The sequence below is a fragment of the Lactuca serriola genome, chromosome 4 (genome assembly GCF_051521515.1).
Source record: "Lactuca serriola cultivar US96UC23 chromosome 4, Lser_US96UC23_V15, whole genome shotgun sequence".
In the NCBI taxonomy this organism is placed as follows: Eukaryota; Viridiplantae; Streptophyta; class Magnoliopsida; order Asterales; family Asteraceae; genus Lactuca; species Lactuca serriola.
The window spans coordinates 62,950,133-62,965,665 of NC_136411.1; the positions used below are offsets into that span (position 1 = coordinate 62,950,133).

The following is a 15,533-nucleotide window of genomic DNA, read 5'->3' on the forward strand; positions in this document are numbered from 1 at the left end:
TGGATGGGTTGTAGGAGGGTAGATCTACGTTTTGGATCAATTGCATGGCCTGGAAGGCTTCTGTATGGGATGAGATCTAGAGGCACTCGGCGAGTCACAAAGGTGTACTCGGCGAGTTGCTTGAAGATGGACTGGAGCTCGGCGAGTTGGAAGAACAACTCGGGGAGTAGGTTGAAGATAGCCTTAGACTCGGCGAGTCTGTTCTTGGACTCGGCGAGTCTGGTCGTGAGGTCTTAATCCTTCTTCAGGGTGAGCTGTGTATCAGTGAGTCAAGGGATGACTCGGTGAGTCGAGTAAGGAAGGACTCAGAGTTGTTGGACTCGGCGAGTCTCGGGGTGACTCGGCGAGTTGAGTCGCGGATTGGGGGAAATTCTGAGCATGGGGACTCGGCGAGTAGAGTCAGTCAGGGGTTGACTTTGACTTGTCTTTGACCAAGGGTGGTCCGATTATCTTCCGGGGGCATTTTGGTAATTGTTGGATATTGTTTTGAGTTCAGTGTTTTGGTGGTTGGCCGGTGGTGGAGATCATATCAGTGGTCGGAGCAGCTCGGGTTTATCTGTTCAGTCGGCAGTTGCGAGGTGAGTTATCCTCACTATATCAACAGGGTCTAAGGCACCAAGGCCGACCCTTTATCGGATTGAGATCCGGGTATTTGTTATTATGTTATGGCTTTGTTATGCTTGGATCCTGGTAGCTAGGATGGTATATGTTAGAGACCTGGTTAAGGTTGGTATCCTGTTATGTAGGGTGATGCTATGCTAGTGACTGGTTAGTTCGATATCCTAGTTAGGATGATGATATGTTATGTGATCTGTTAGATCGGCTTGTTGACTATGAATTGTTATATGATTGTATGTTTATGTGCATGGTTATTGGACTGGGGTTGGGTTGAGGTGGGTCCTGCTTTGTGCTGTAGGCCAAGATACCCAGGGCGGACTGGTTGTCCCGAAAGCCCAGCAAGCGGTCCGGATAGGCTGTAGGCCCCAAGAGGGTGGACCAGACGTGCCGAGGCTCGGAGAGTGGACCAGGCCGACTGAAGGCCCGGTGCGGGCAGACCAGTCATACTGTAGACTCAGAGAGTGGACCAGGTGGATTGAAGGCCCGGTGCGGGCGGACCAATCACACTGCAGACTCGATGTATATGGCTAGACTCGGAGGGTGGACCAGGTGGACTATTGGCCGGTGCGGCGGACCAGTCACACAGTAGACCCGAAGTGCATGGTTTTTCTGTGATCGGATATGATATGGCATGTTATGCGTGTATGGTATATGTGGTTGGTATTTTGGGGATATCTCACTAAGCTTTCGGGCTTACAGTTGTGGTTTAATGTTTTCAGGTTCTTCAAGAGACCGTGGCAAGGCAAAGGCGTGATCGTACCGCTCCTCATGTTTATGTTTTGTGATGTGATTCTGGGAATACTCTAAATTAATTGTATTGAAAACCTTTTTGTAATAATTTAATGAAATCGAGTTGTTTTTGAAAAGTTTAAACTGGTTGGAATTTTTCGATCGTTACATAAAGAATAAAATTAGTTACCTAATTTCTTCTTAATATCTTCTTAATATCCTCATCTTTCACTCGGACTCGGCCATTGTTATCCTTATTATATCTAGCATTCTCTATGTCATTTCATATATGTTTGGTTTTTGCTAGTTTGTGGATTTAAACATTCTTTTAGTCAAATCTATTAAACATCTCCATGTATGCCATGTACTTAGATTTAGCCACCCTTTTATCCTTACCTTGGTTTATCTTATTGTATATTTCATTTGTACAATCTATTTCTTCTTCTTCTATGCTCGAAAAAACTTCTTAAAGCGAGTAAAAAAATGTCCTTGGAGTGAGTTATATTAACTAAACTTAGTTTAGATATTCTCACCACACTTTATCTACGATCGTTGACCATATCTATGATCGATCTAGCTACATTATTTTCATAATTGGGTTGCATTCTTTGCAAAATCAGTGCCAAATTCAATACCTAAGATTATTTTATCCCCAAAAGTCTTGTCACCTACCGCCTTTAATTTATTCCAAAAGAATATCATGTCTAGATTCCCTAAGGCCACTAATATGCATCATAATGTAGTCAACTTGGGTGCTATGTCCCTGCTATGAAAAATAACCCATTGCACATCCCACTTTTAAAAAAAGATTTGGATGCCAACCAACACACATGTCGTTGAAAAGTTAAGTAGTTGTAACCTAACTTAACATGACACATATACATCTGTGAGGTGGATGCAATACATAATTTGTGACGTAGATGCAAACTCCCTATAATATTATTAAGAGTATATTACACCAATCGTCCCTCTTAAATATGTCAAAAAACATGTTTAGTCTCTATTTTTAAAAGTTAACTCAGACCATCCCAAGTTTTGTTTTTTTCTTATACAGTTAGTCCCTATAAACGTTAAACGTTAAATGCTTCCCTTTAAGTACGCCACGTGCCTTGCATACATGGATATTTTCGTCTTTTTCAGGGGTGATATACCTTCTTAATGTCGTCGCACCTTGAATCATACACAATCCTCCCCCCTCCCGTCCTCTACTACCATCTCCTTCATAAGACTTCTCCCCTCACTAACAATTTCTTCCAACTTGATACAAATCGTGGTTATAAAATGAAACTGTGGAGTAACTGTTGTGATTCGCACATCTTATAGCAAGAAGAACTCTAGGAAACTTTACTATGATTGCACAATAAAGGTAAGGGTAAATACAATTTCATTATTGATCTTCTCTAAATTTTCCCTAATTCTAACAATATTTAATTGGTTCAGGGACCAACATGCAAGTTCATAGGATGGGTGAATGATTTTGATCAAAACTTTGATTGTATGGAGTTTAGGCTGGAGCTTGAAGAACAAAATCGCAAATTGAAGTTTTACCTAGTTATTAGTTGTTGTTTTTTTTTGCTCTTTTGTTTTTTCGGTCCTTATGTATAAAGTGTAGGGTCAGAAATGAAGTTGTTAGTCTTTTATTATGTGTATTAATCTATTATATTGGTATTTGTATAAAGAAAAAACTTTCAAATCTAATGACAATGTATGGATTTTGTGTAACCATAATGTGATGTTCTAAGTTGGTGTTCAAATGTAATGCAAATGTGGTTTTTATGATCCAAAATAGCAACATATGCAATATACCATTCAATGCCTTTAACATCTAAAATAGCAACCAAGTTTTAAAGGGAGGGACAAAGTTTCAAATAACATCCAAATATGGTTTTTATGATCCAAAATAGCAATAGATGACCATTTACCATTAAATAACACAAACATCCAAAATAGAAATAAAGTTTTAAGCCATAAAGATTGTTATCCTACATAGCATCAAAGTATCAAATAGTGAACATAATAAAAAAAAAAATAACAAGGCATTCAATGCCTAACATGAAAGACACAACTAGAAGTTTTTAAATCATGGGGCTTCTGCCCTTCTCCTACTTTGTCTTATTGCATTCCCAGTTTGTGATTGTCCTTTGTAGCTCCTTCTATTATGCCCTACATTTCCACATTTTGAGCATGTTACCAATTTCCATTTTATGGACACTCTATCATCTTCAGTTACAAATGTTATTCTCTTCTTTTTTTTCCCTGCCAATAGGGACATGATGCTTTGGTGCTATCAACTTAGCACTTTTTTTTTCAAATGAACCTCTCTTTAATAGGTTCAACTTTGAAGACATACATTTATTTCCAAGTATTGAGCCAATATGTATGGTGAACCCATGTCTCAAGTATGCCAACATTTTTATTATTGAGCCTTATATCCCATATAGTTGCTATGGTGTGTTTACAGGGCTTGCATGTCAGATCCTACTTATTACATGAACAACTTTGTTGTTCCATATCAACCACACACTGATCAGTACCTTGACTTGTAACTTGGTACTTCCCATTTGCATAAAACACTGCCCTAAATTGTCCTGCTTTATTTTTAATTTTTTTCAAGGGTCATGGTCGTTGTAGGGGTTAATGGGCCATTAACTTTGTTAATTTCCTTTTGGAAAATGAAAATTTTCCTCATGATATACCCCATAATTAACTCTAAGCAAGTGATAGTTGGATTATCACAACCCTTCACTATCTTGTTATTCAAACTCTCAAGCATATTATTCAACAAAGCATCACAATGTGCCCTCCCTGATTAATTAAAGTTGTATTAGATTATACTAAAAAATTAAAAAACTTATAAAAAATGCACCGAAAACAAGTCATTATCTATGCTATCAATATATTTCATCTTCTCCTTGATGTATTTGCGGTTTGGAAACTTCATAAAAACCCTTTAATAGTGCGATTGTATGTTAAACATTGATGGATTATCAACTGCAAAACAAATAAATTAAAAAAAATAGACGTTTGGGAAATTATAAAGGATGATCAACTAAGTAGTGTAGAAGATTTTACCGCATGAGCGTTAGAGATCATATTCCTCCCATTCTTTCCTAATCTTCCATTTCACCATCGTATAGAAAAATAGGGTTTGGTTGTGCAATCGAAAAGGTTGAAGGAGGATAAAGTGTGAAATGATTGGTTATACCCCGAAGTCGCACCATACTGGTCCATAGATATCACTCTGAAAAGGCAAAAATGCCCCTGCGTACAAGGCATGTGGTGGCACTTAAATGAACACATTTAAAGTTTAACGTTCTATAAGGACTAACCGTGCAAGAAAAAAACAAAACCAGGGACGGTCCGAGACAATTATTAAAAATAAGAACTAAACACGCTTTTTGGCATATGCACAAGGGAGATTGATATAATTTACTCTATTATTAAAACATATAGATGTTTTTAATATCGATAAAAAAAGTTTAAGAATCCTTTCACTTTAAAAACTTTCATGTAATTATTTTCAAAAAAATTATATATATATATATATATATATATATATATATATATATAGTGGCGAGTCTAGAACGTAAAACCATATGGTTTACTATTTAAATGAATCTGATAAAAAAAATATTATTGCGGGTTAGGATCGGATCGAGTTGTAAATAAATAAATAAATAAATAATAAGTTCTTACAATTGTACTCGATGGAGATCTTAAAACTTGATATAATTTCACAATTGTATCATTACTAATACTATCTAAAATATTTTTCAATATATGACACCAAACTATCATTTAAAAATTGATCACTCATTTTGTTGCGTACATAGTATTTACCAACTTCATTGATGAAAATGCACATTTCACACTCATTGTTGCAAGGGGTAAGATCACTGCAAGTTTCAAGAGAATGCAAACCTTAGGATATATTATATGTGTAAGAGAAGGTAAACCATCATTTTGACATTAGAATTCTAAAAGAACAAAACTAACAAAATTAATATAGAGAATGACCATATACTTTACTTATTGTTCACAATTCACAAAATTAATAAAATTGACTAATTGAGTAAAATACATGCCGTGGGCAAATGGTTATAATATGATTGTCGATTTGAATGAAGTAGAAGCCTTCATGCGTCGCTGTGAAAACTGTTCGGTGCTGTTTGTTTTTCTATAAAAACCTCTTCAAACCACTTATTGCTGCGCGGCGCAGCACACGTGCAGCACTTTACCTCTCGCAACAGTTTGTTTTTTGGAAGGCTTTAGACTACAAAACCTCTGCGCGTGTGCTGCGTGGCGCAGCACTTGACTTGCCTCTTTTAACCTCTTCAACTTTCATTTTTTTAAGTGTTTTTTTAAGAATTTTTGTATAACTTTTTTTTAAACTTTGATTTTCTTAAATTTTTATTTACGGATGTGATACAATTTATTTTTATAATTTCCATGATTTTTTTTTAACTTGATTTTTTTAATTTTTTTTTACCGTTTTGTTAATAATATTTTCAATTTCAGTTGCATCTTTTTAATGTGTGTAATTTTTTACGAACTTTGTAGACATCGTTTGCAATATTTTCTTAATTTTTTATTATTTTCTTTTTTAATTTTTTTTAAAATTAGTTTTTTTTTCTAGAATAAAACTATTAGCTTCTCTTACATTTTTTTAAGTTTTTTTTTTTAAAAAAAAAGTTTTATATTTTTGTTTTTTATATGTTCTTTTTATTATTATTTCAATGTGTTAAAACTAGAATTATTAAATTTTGATGTTGATAACTATTTTCAATTTATAAAATTAGTTTATTTAAATTTCAGTTTACTGCAGCAGTCTGTAAATGTTAAAAAACAAACACGCTTCTTATTATAGGCTGCAGCCGTTTGTTCCACCTCTTCTGCTACAGAGGATTGCAGAGGTGGTCCGCAGACTTCATGAATTTTCACTTCGAAAAAACAAACAACACCTTCGTGAGGCAACTAAATTTTTTTTTTAATTTAATTTGTATTGGTTTATGCATATTAGATTATACCCTAAAAACATTGGGCTATTAAAACATAGAACAAGGGCTCTAAATATCTAATTTATTATTATATATATTTTTGTCAAAAATTTTAAGATGGTTCATTCATATTTTTGTAATATAAAAAAAGGTGGGTCAAGTAACCCACCAAACATGTATATAAACTGGCCTATATATATATATATAGAGAGAGAGAGAGAGAGAGAGGTATAGGTTCATTTGAGACCACCTATATTTTGTGAGACATGAGGACCAAATCTTAACCTTTGATCAAAACTGATCTTGTGGCTAAAAAATAACCCAGATTAAGGTGCCTAATTAAGTTGTTAGGGGCAGTTTAGTCAATGTTCTAATCATAATAACTAATCATGTTTTATCTCCTATTCATCATTTAACGTAACAAGATGTCGTCCCATTCATCTGATGATTTTCTCAATCGCAACCAAATCGATCAAATCCTCCACAAAAAGTTATCTCTTTTACCTGATGAAATCACAACTAAAAGTATGATCTGCAAGAACTTCAAGTTTCGATTGTTAGTCTATTCAATGATTTCCTTCAGATCATCATCATCAGCAAATTGATATCGATTTCCAATAGTTTTCAAGCTTTGATTTTTTTACAATCAAATCTGTGATTTCAGCAATTCATCATCATCTTAGATGTATTCTCAATTAGAGGATTTGATTTCAGCTATTAATAATTAGTTTCAAGATTTTTTTTTCCTGCGCATTCGAGAACATATTACGTAAAGAAAAGCAAGCAACAACAACGAATCTTTGAGCTAATATGCATTCTTTCTATAAATGAACGAGGTATGTACAAAAAATTATTATTATTGAGCAAATTCTCTTAAACTAAAAATGCACTCTACCTGTTTGATGAAAGTCCTGAATGAATAATGAGTCTGATGTATCACTCCCTCCTTCCTATGACTTAAGTCCTCTTTAATAATATGTGTATACTTACAAAATATGAGTCACAATCGGTGAAAAATGATATAATGTTTGCTTCTCATATTAGCTTCACTACAATTTTGTTTAAATATGATTTTTTTTTTCAAACACAAAAGGTTGGAGATTGATTTTAACATAGTTTCGTTTAAATCTTGATAGAATTGTATATTATTATGATTAGAATAATAGTATGTTTTATGTTTTATTTTAAGTATCATGATGTATATTTATGCATGTTTGAAAGATTCTGAAAGATTGGTGCTTGCATCGTAGGGAAATATTTGACCATGTTGATGCTTGGAGCTTGGAACATGTTTTATCATTGGTTTGCCTCTAAATGATTAAATCATATTCTTGTTGATATAAATGTTGTTCTTTTTCCATCATATTTAGATAAGTACACTAAATGGTGCATATATGAAGGATTGGTGTAATCATTGTAGGGAAATCTCAGACTATGTTGATGCTTGAAGCTTGAAGCTTGAAAGATGTTTCCTCATTGTTTTTATTATTTTGATTATATGAGTGAAAGGTTTAGGTTAGTTACTATCATCCTTGTCAGTAGCATGTGAAGTAAAAGATGAATTTGGACCAGTTTAGCATGAAGCAGAAGTGGTACTTGGTCGCATTTCATCATATTTTTTATTACATTACATAGTAAATAGTATATTATTCTGATTAGAATAATTGAAAAACATTACTCATACGTCCTTCTATATTTAGAAAATTAAGTTTAGAATACAATTTTGTAAATATTTATACAATAATTAATATTAATGGAATACTTTTTTGTAGGTCAAATTAATGATGGTGCTGAAGAATCACACTCAAGCAATGAACTCGTTTCAACTAATGATTATTTAGTTTGGATTCCGGATATTGTACATGTACATATATATAATGTTATAGTCTACTTTGATTTTTGTTTGTTGAACTACTCAATTAGTTCCATATTTTGTTTAGAATATGATACATGATATAGTGCACATATTTAATGATATAGTCTATTATTATATTTTCTATATTGATGATACTGATATCTTATTGAAGTGTATAATTTTATTTTTAATAACTTATATTTTCTATATTGATGATATTGATATCTTATTGAAGTGTATAATTCTATTTTTAATAATTTATAAGTGTAATATTCTAATACACGTTTATAAATGATGATGTAATTGAATGTGTTTTCTTACTATGACTAATATTCTAGATTTGATTATTGTTATGTGTTATATTCTACATTGATATTTGTTGCTGATATAATCAAGTAGTGTTATATTTTAAAAAAGTTCATTATGTATAAACCTCTGAAAAGTAACGACATATAACATTATTATAATAGAATGTTTTACATATACTACACATTATTTTCATGTAATAAATTAACTTATTTATTTTAAAACCTATAACATAATTCTATTAGAATATTCTACATATACATTTATGAAAACAAATAACACATAACATTATTCTATTTGTATATTCTACATATACATATTTTTTTATTTAATAAATGAAATTATTTAACAAGAAACCTATAAAATTATTCAATTAGATTATCAACATCATACATCATGCGCTAGATTCAAATGAGATGACCTTAATATTGTGAGGCCATGAGACCATGAGACCACATTTCTCTAGTGAAATATTCTAATATTTTAGTGTTCATGAAAATATAATATATGTAATATTCTAATGTTCTAAAACATATAACATTATTCCAAAAGAATTATTATACATGAACATACAACCTGTAAAATATTCTATCAAAATACTCTACATATACATAGTAAATAAGTCTTATTAACATTACATATAACTATAAATTCTTTTTTTTTTGTAAAAAGGTCATTACATATAAATCTATAAAAACCAACAAAGCTTAACACTATTCTAATAGAATGTTCTAAATGTCAATTTTTTTGAGACCTTAAGACCATTAGACCACTTTTCTCTAGTGAAATATTCTAATATTTCTGTATTCATAAAAATATAATATATGTAATTTTCTAATATTCTAAAACATATAACATTATTCAAACAGAATTATTATACATAAGTATACAACCTATAAATTTATTCTATTAGAATATTCCTCATATACATAGTAAGTAGGTTTTATTAACATTACATATATCTATAAATTCTAAAATATTATTGTAAAAAGGTCATTACATATAAATCTATAAAAAAACAATATTTAACATTATTCTAAATGTACAGAAAACATATAACATCACTCTATTAAAATATTGTACATGAACTATAACAAAAAAATGAACATTTGATCATAAAAGCATGATATTTCAGATTGGTAAAAGCATAACTATTTTTTAACCATGACTATTATTACGTGAAACATTCACTGGCCATTGAAACAACCATACCTATTGTTCAAAACTAAAAAAAGATAACCAATATTCAAACAAACAAAACACTACCATGTCATTCATAATCAAATACTTACAAATATTCTTTAAAAAAATTATTCACATCCTTCCAGTATGTTTCTTGCATCAATCCATTCCTTCATCATTTTTAATGACCATCATTATCAACCTTTCCCTATTCCTTTGCTTCGTCAGTTACTTTCTTATGGAATTGGAATCTGATTGGTCAAAGCATAACTATTTTGTATGTTTCTTATTCTACAGAAGATCTTCTTTACCCAAGTCAATATTTCACATTTCCATTTACTATTCCAGAATAAATTGTCATCTGTCGCATTAAGAACACATCAGAAAAAATTTCATTAGCTTTTAATGTGTATCAAACACTAATCCTAGCTACAGTAAATAATTTCAAAAATATTTAACCGAAACTACAATAAAGAAGTTCATTTCTAGCGCAAGCTATAGTGAATTAGGATCAAACACTAACCATAGCTACAATATAAATTTCAGAAAAATAATTCCTAAATTAGAATAAATTGTTTAACAACTTCCTAAAGCCTATTATAAGAGGTGATTTAGAATCTACATTATGTAGAATCTAAATCTGAATCAAATATTATCGAACTAAAACATAAAGAGATTAATTCAGTTATGTTAGGATAGAATAACAAATTCTCAAAAATTTAGTTTTGACTTATCAAAGTAAGCAGTAACATCTGGTTAATCAATAAAATTACATCTTAAATCAAATTTATGAAGTAACACCTAACTTTACAAATCATAACACCTAGAATATTAAGTTACTAAAGACTATTTTACTAATATTTTACTGGATCATCTAACTTATCAAACAAAGTAACATCTGAATTAAATTAAGAAGTACCATATTACTTATCAAAACTAGAATACTTAGAATATCAAATTATCAAACAACATTTCAATAAATATTTACTAGATAATCCAATTACTCAAACAAAATAACATTTAAAATCAATTTAGGAAGCAAGTTATGTTTGCATAACATTCTATCATTTTCAATAACAATTTTCTTGCAGAAAATATGAAATCAATACAGAGTGCATTATGTCGAACACCTAGCGGGCGATGACTAAATTTACCAAACACCTAACTGATACTAGAAGTATGAAACTAATAAGATAAACCAAACAAACTAAGATCTTGAATCAAATTATAATTCAAATTCCTAGAATATCTCTACATATTTTTTGAATAACTTCATTTATGCATAATAACTTAGCTTGGATTGTAGATTTATTAACATTGAAATTGTTAACAACAAAAAATGAGTCAATGGAATCTTTTATTACCTGATGAGAAAAATCCTTCCTCAACTAAGAATCATGAGAAGAAGTAGCAGTTGAAGGATTGGCAGAAACATGATTCAAGATCAGAATATGAATAAAAACGTTTAAAATCAAAATGACAGTGAATCAAAATCGATTTTTAGGGTTTTATTGGGGGTTTTGGAAGATCGGTGCAAAGTAGAATCAGAATGAGAAGAAATCTCATAGATGAATACATCAACTCATCATCATATACATATTACAAAATCGACAATTAGAATATTTTAACTCAAAATCACCCACAAATATAAAATCAAGAAGAAATTATAGTATTATACATCACCTGGATTAACTCTTGATGCAAATATGAATTCGGTTATGTTGAATGATCCATTTGTTGTAAAACTAAGCTTCGATTTCATTTGATTCAGGAATGTTGATGCTCGAGAACTTGATCCGATTTTAGAGTCAAAATAACAATGTTGAAACTCCGAATCAGAACGAAGTAGAAGATGTTGATGATCGAGATTGAATACGACGAATTGTGGTGTTCGTATTGAGGTTGCTTAGGGTTTTGTAGATCATAATGAAGAAGATTGAAGAGGATATATAAAGTTTTTACGACCTGAATGAAATAGACAGTAAAATCCCTTTACTGCCCCTCCACACCCTTATTCTAATCCTGAAGTTCCATTTAATTGCAAAAATGTCACCGTCTCCTTGTGCTTCCTTATTGTGTAATTTGATTTTATTTTAGTCTTAGATTATTCAAGATGAATGGTCAAGATTTGGTCCCCCTATCTCACAAAATACTATTGTCTCACATGAACCTAACCATATATATATATATATATATATATATATATATATATATATATATATATATATATATATATATATATGGAATAAATCTTAGATTAATGTCTGATTTGAAGTGGGTGTTTGAGATTGATTGTTTAACTTAATAAGTAATTTTTGATAAAAATGTTTATTAGGTTATGTGGTGTAAAAAATAGGTTTTAAATAAAATATTTATATTAATTTATGTGATGATAAAAGCTATAATTTGATAAGAATAAGGATGAGCATGTGGACCGGGGAACCGACCGGAACCGGTACCGGAACCAGCACCGGAACCAGAACCCGATGGAACCAGTCCGGCCGGGACCGGGACGTTATTTTTATGGATTTTTGGGACCGGGAACCGGAACCGATATAACCGGAACCGGTAGAACCGGCAAAAACCAGAACCGTATGATGCTATTTTTCGAGGACCGGTTCCAACATTTAAAAATACGACAAGAAACGGTAGGAACCGGGAACCGGTAGAACCGCCGAGTCAGTTCGGTTCTTGATTTTGGCCGGGTCCGGTTCCCGGTTCCGGCCGGTTCCGGCCGGTTCGGTCCTTTATCTCATCCCTAGATAAGAACATATAAAACAATGTTTGGATTGACTTATATTTATAAAATGTCAAAAAAAGGCGGAACAATAGAAAAGAAATAAAGAGTGAGTTCATTAAAGATATTATTAAGATTGTAAACAATACTCGATGTTACCTAGTGAGTGGATTAGGGTTCAGAGATTAATTGGCTAAACATGGATTAATCGGGGACCATAAATTGTTAATTCGTTGAATATTAAAAAAATAAATATGACGAATATCATAACAAATTTGTAAATACCACTAATATCATAACAAAATAAGTTAATATGATCAATACGATACTAATTATTTCACAAATAGTTTCTACTGAGATAAAACTTCTTTAAAGTGTTAAAATTTTATTGTTTTCTACTGCTTTACTGAAACATAAACATAGATTAATCGTTAGACGCCCTCTAGTCGGTCGGATAGCACCTAAAGATTAATCGTGATCTTGTCGAGATTTTTACAACAGGTAGGTATTATAATAGTTTTATCTTAAGAAGTCATAAGCTTCTTTTAAAAGACTTATTAATTTTTTTGAAAATCCTATAAGTAAATAAGCTTTTCTAAAACTTAATCCCAAACGTCACCTAATTAGTCTATAAAAAAGCATACACTCGAATATAACTTGTAATTTTTTCTAAAAATATAACATGCTTGAATTAGAAAAAGAAAATTTTCGGAAAATTTTAATTTTATACAATATCAGGAACTTATTTGCAAAAAACGTGATGAGTTTTAAATGTTTATTAAAATATTGATTTTCTTGGACAAATCGACTATATAAAAATTACGGAGGGACTAATGTGTAACGTTTTAAATTACAAGGGGTTGACTAAAAGCTCAAGTCGAATTATAACTTGAACGCCCATCACGCCACGGCGACCAGCGTCACTGATCGGAAAATTTGCTCAACGCGGTTTCTGAAAGCGACGCATAATATATAATCGAATTCGAAGCACACTAATGGAGAATCAAAATCTCCCCAATTTCCTTTATGATCGAATCCCTAAAATTCAAGCAATGTCTATGCTCGTGGACTGTCCCAACTGCCGTACAACGTTGAACCTACCGGAGGGAGCCAGATCGATAAGATGTTCTGTATGCCAAACCGTTACTAAAATCGCTGACACCGTTGTACCCTCTCTTCGCCCTTCTCCGTTTGCTGATGTGACGGGGTATGCGCCTTCACCATCGCCTTACACTAATGCTCCGCCGTATCCTTACGGCGTTTCTCCGTTTCCGGGTCTAGCGGCGCATGTTCCTTCGCCTTACAACAATGCTCCGTCATCTCCTTCCGCTGTTACAGCGTATCCTGGTCTAGTGCCACATATGCCTTCACCGTCGCATTTGAGCTATTCCCCGCCGTCGGTATATGGTAGGAAGAAGGCGGTGATCGTCGGCGTATCGTATAAGAACACTAGTCACGAGCTTAAAGGATGCCTTAATGATGCTAAATACATGAAATACCTTCTGATTAAGACATTTCAGTTTCCCGAATCTTCTATTCGTATGCTCACTGGTATGAACCCTAATTTATGCTTGGGATGGCAGTAGGCAAATTTTTTCCTCATATACACCTGCTATAAAATTGCAGAAGAAGAAACAGAGTCTAACAGGATCCCAACAGCACGTAACATAAGGACTGCACTCTCTTGGCTAATCGAAGGATGTCAACCAGGAGACTCTCTCGTCTTTCACTTTTCCGGCCACGGTTCACGGCAGAGGAACCTCAACGGCGACGAGCTTGATGGGTATGACGAAACCTTGTGCCCCTTGGATTTTGAAACAGCAGGTATGATCATTGACGACGAAATCAACGCAACAATCGTCAGACCTCTTCCTCTGGGAGCCAAACTTCATGCAATCATCGATTCTTGCCATAGTGGGACTGTTCTAGATCTCCCATTCCTCTGCAGAATGAACAGGTGAGGCGACTGATTTCATCGTAATGTTACGATCCAAATCAAGCTCTGTATCTAACAATTATGTTCTTAATTTCTCGGTGTCATAGTTCTGGGCATTACGAATGGGAGGATCATCGTCCTACAGCACCAGGCATATATAAGGGTAGTAATGGAGGCGAAGTCATTTCGATCAGCGGATGTGACGATGATCAAACATCTGCTGATACATCGGTAAGTCTAACCAAATTCTCAGATTTTGATTCAATTTGATGATATTCATAACAAGTCTTGATAATATATGCAGGCGTTATCAAAAATCACATCAACAGGAGCAATGACGTTCTGTTTTATAGAAGCTATAGAACATGGAAACGCGTCTACTTATGGAAGCTTGTTAAGTTCAATGCGTAACACCATCCGTAATGCATCAAGAGGGTTTGGTTCTGCGAATTCTGTGCATGATATGCTTTCAAGTAATCGTGGGTTCACTCAGGAACCACAATTGACTTCATGTGAGCCTTTCGATGTGTATGCAAAACCATTCTCCTTCTGATCTTCATATATGATGAAGACGCACATTCTAGTTGAGTACAGTATGTAGAATTTGTCCCTATGTGTGTGTTTGATTGCTAACTGTAAAAGAAGTCAGTAACGTTATAAGTGTGGATATATTAGATTTGGAAGATCTGAATTTGAAGTTTGAACACATGACTTATGACTATGATGACGTCAGTTGTGTATTTGAACGTTTGTGATGTGAATGAGGTCTACCTTATCCTTGAATCTGTTATATTTTGATTTGTTAATTGTCATGAATGAAAGATTATGATCCAAGTTCATGTTATGTCTACAATGTTTATGTTTTCATATGTATTGAGGTTGTAACCATAACCATGTTTCGTAATGTTATAAATAATCTTACAAATATACTCTAAAACGATCAGCAATTCTATATTAGAAAGGGTGTTAACGAGTATTTCGTAACAAACTTCCTATCTCAAAAAAGATGTATATATATTATATAAAGTATAAAATAAATATACCAAGAAATCAAGAATGATATGTGACTTTTTGTTTGGTCGGTCGCGGAAAATTATTATAAAAAAATGTGGCTTAACAGAGATGAATGAATGTTCACGCCTTGGCTTTATTCTATTGGTGGTTTTTATTAAT

The 15,533-nt window shown here is 32.7% G+C and overlaps 1 protein-coding gene across 1 annotated transcript; it reads left to right on the plus strand.

Annotated features, from left to right (window-relative positions):
- The first annotated feature begins 13,324 nt into the window (after nucleotides 1-13,324).
- Nucleotides 13,325-15,204, plus strand: LOC145101716 (metacaspase-1-like). Its single transcript, XM_079038991.1, has 4 exons — nucleotides 13,325-13,975; nucleotides 14,051-14,381; nucleotides 14,468-14,591; nucleotides 14,665-15,204. Exons 1-4 carry the CDS (start codon nucleotides 13,420-13,422, stop codon nucleotides 14,911-14,913), a joined length of 1,260 nt encoding a protein of 419 aa, XP_078895117.1. The 5' UTR covers nucleotides 13,325-13,419; the 3' UTR covers nucleotides 14,914-15,204.
- Nucleotides 15,205-15,533: the final 329 nt, after the last annotated feature.

Excerpts from the sequence above, each read along its gene's own strand:
- LOC145101716 (XM_079038991.1), top strand. The coding sequence starts at position 13,420 with ATGGAGAATCAAAATCTCCCCAATTTCCTTTATGATCGAATCCCTAAA. Across the intron at positions 13,976-14,050 it reads TTCTATTCGTATGCTCACTG|AAGAAGAAACAGAGTCTAAC; the intron begins GTATGAACCCTA and ends ATAAAATTGCAG. Across the intron at positions 14,592-14,664 it reads AAACATCTGCTGATACATCG|GCGTTATCAAAAATCACATC; the intron begins GTAAGTCTAACC and ends TAATATATGCAG.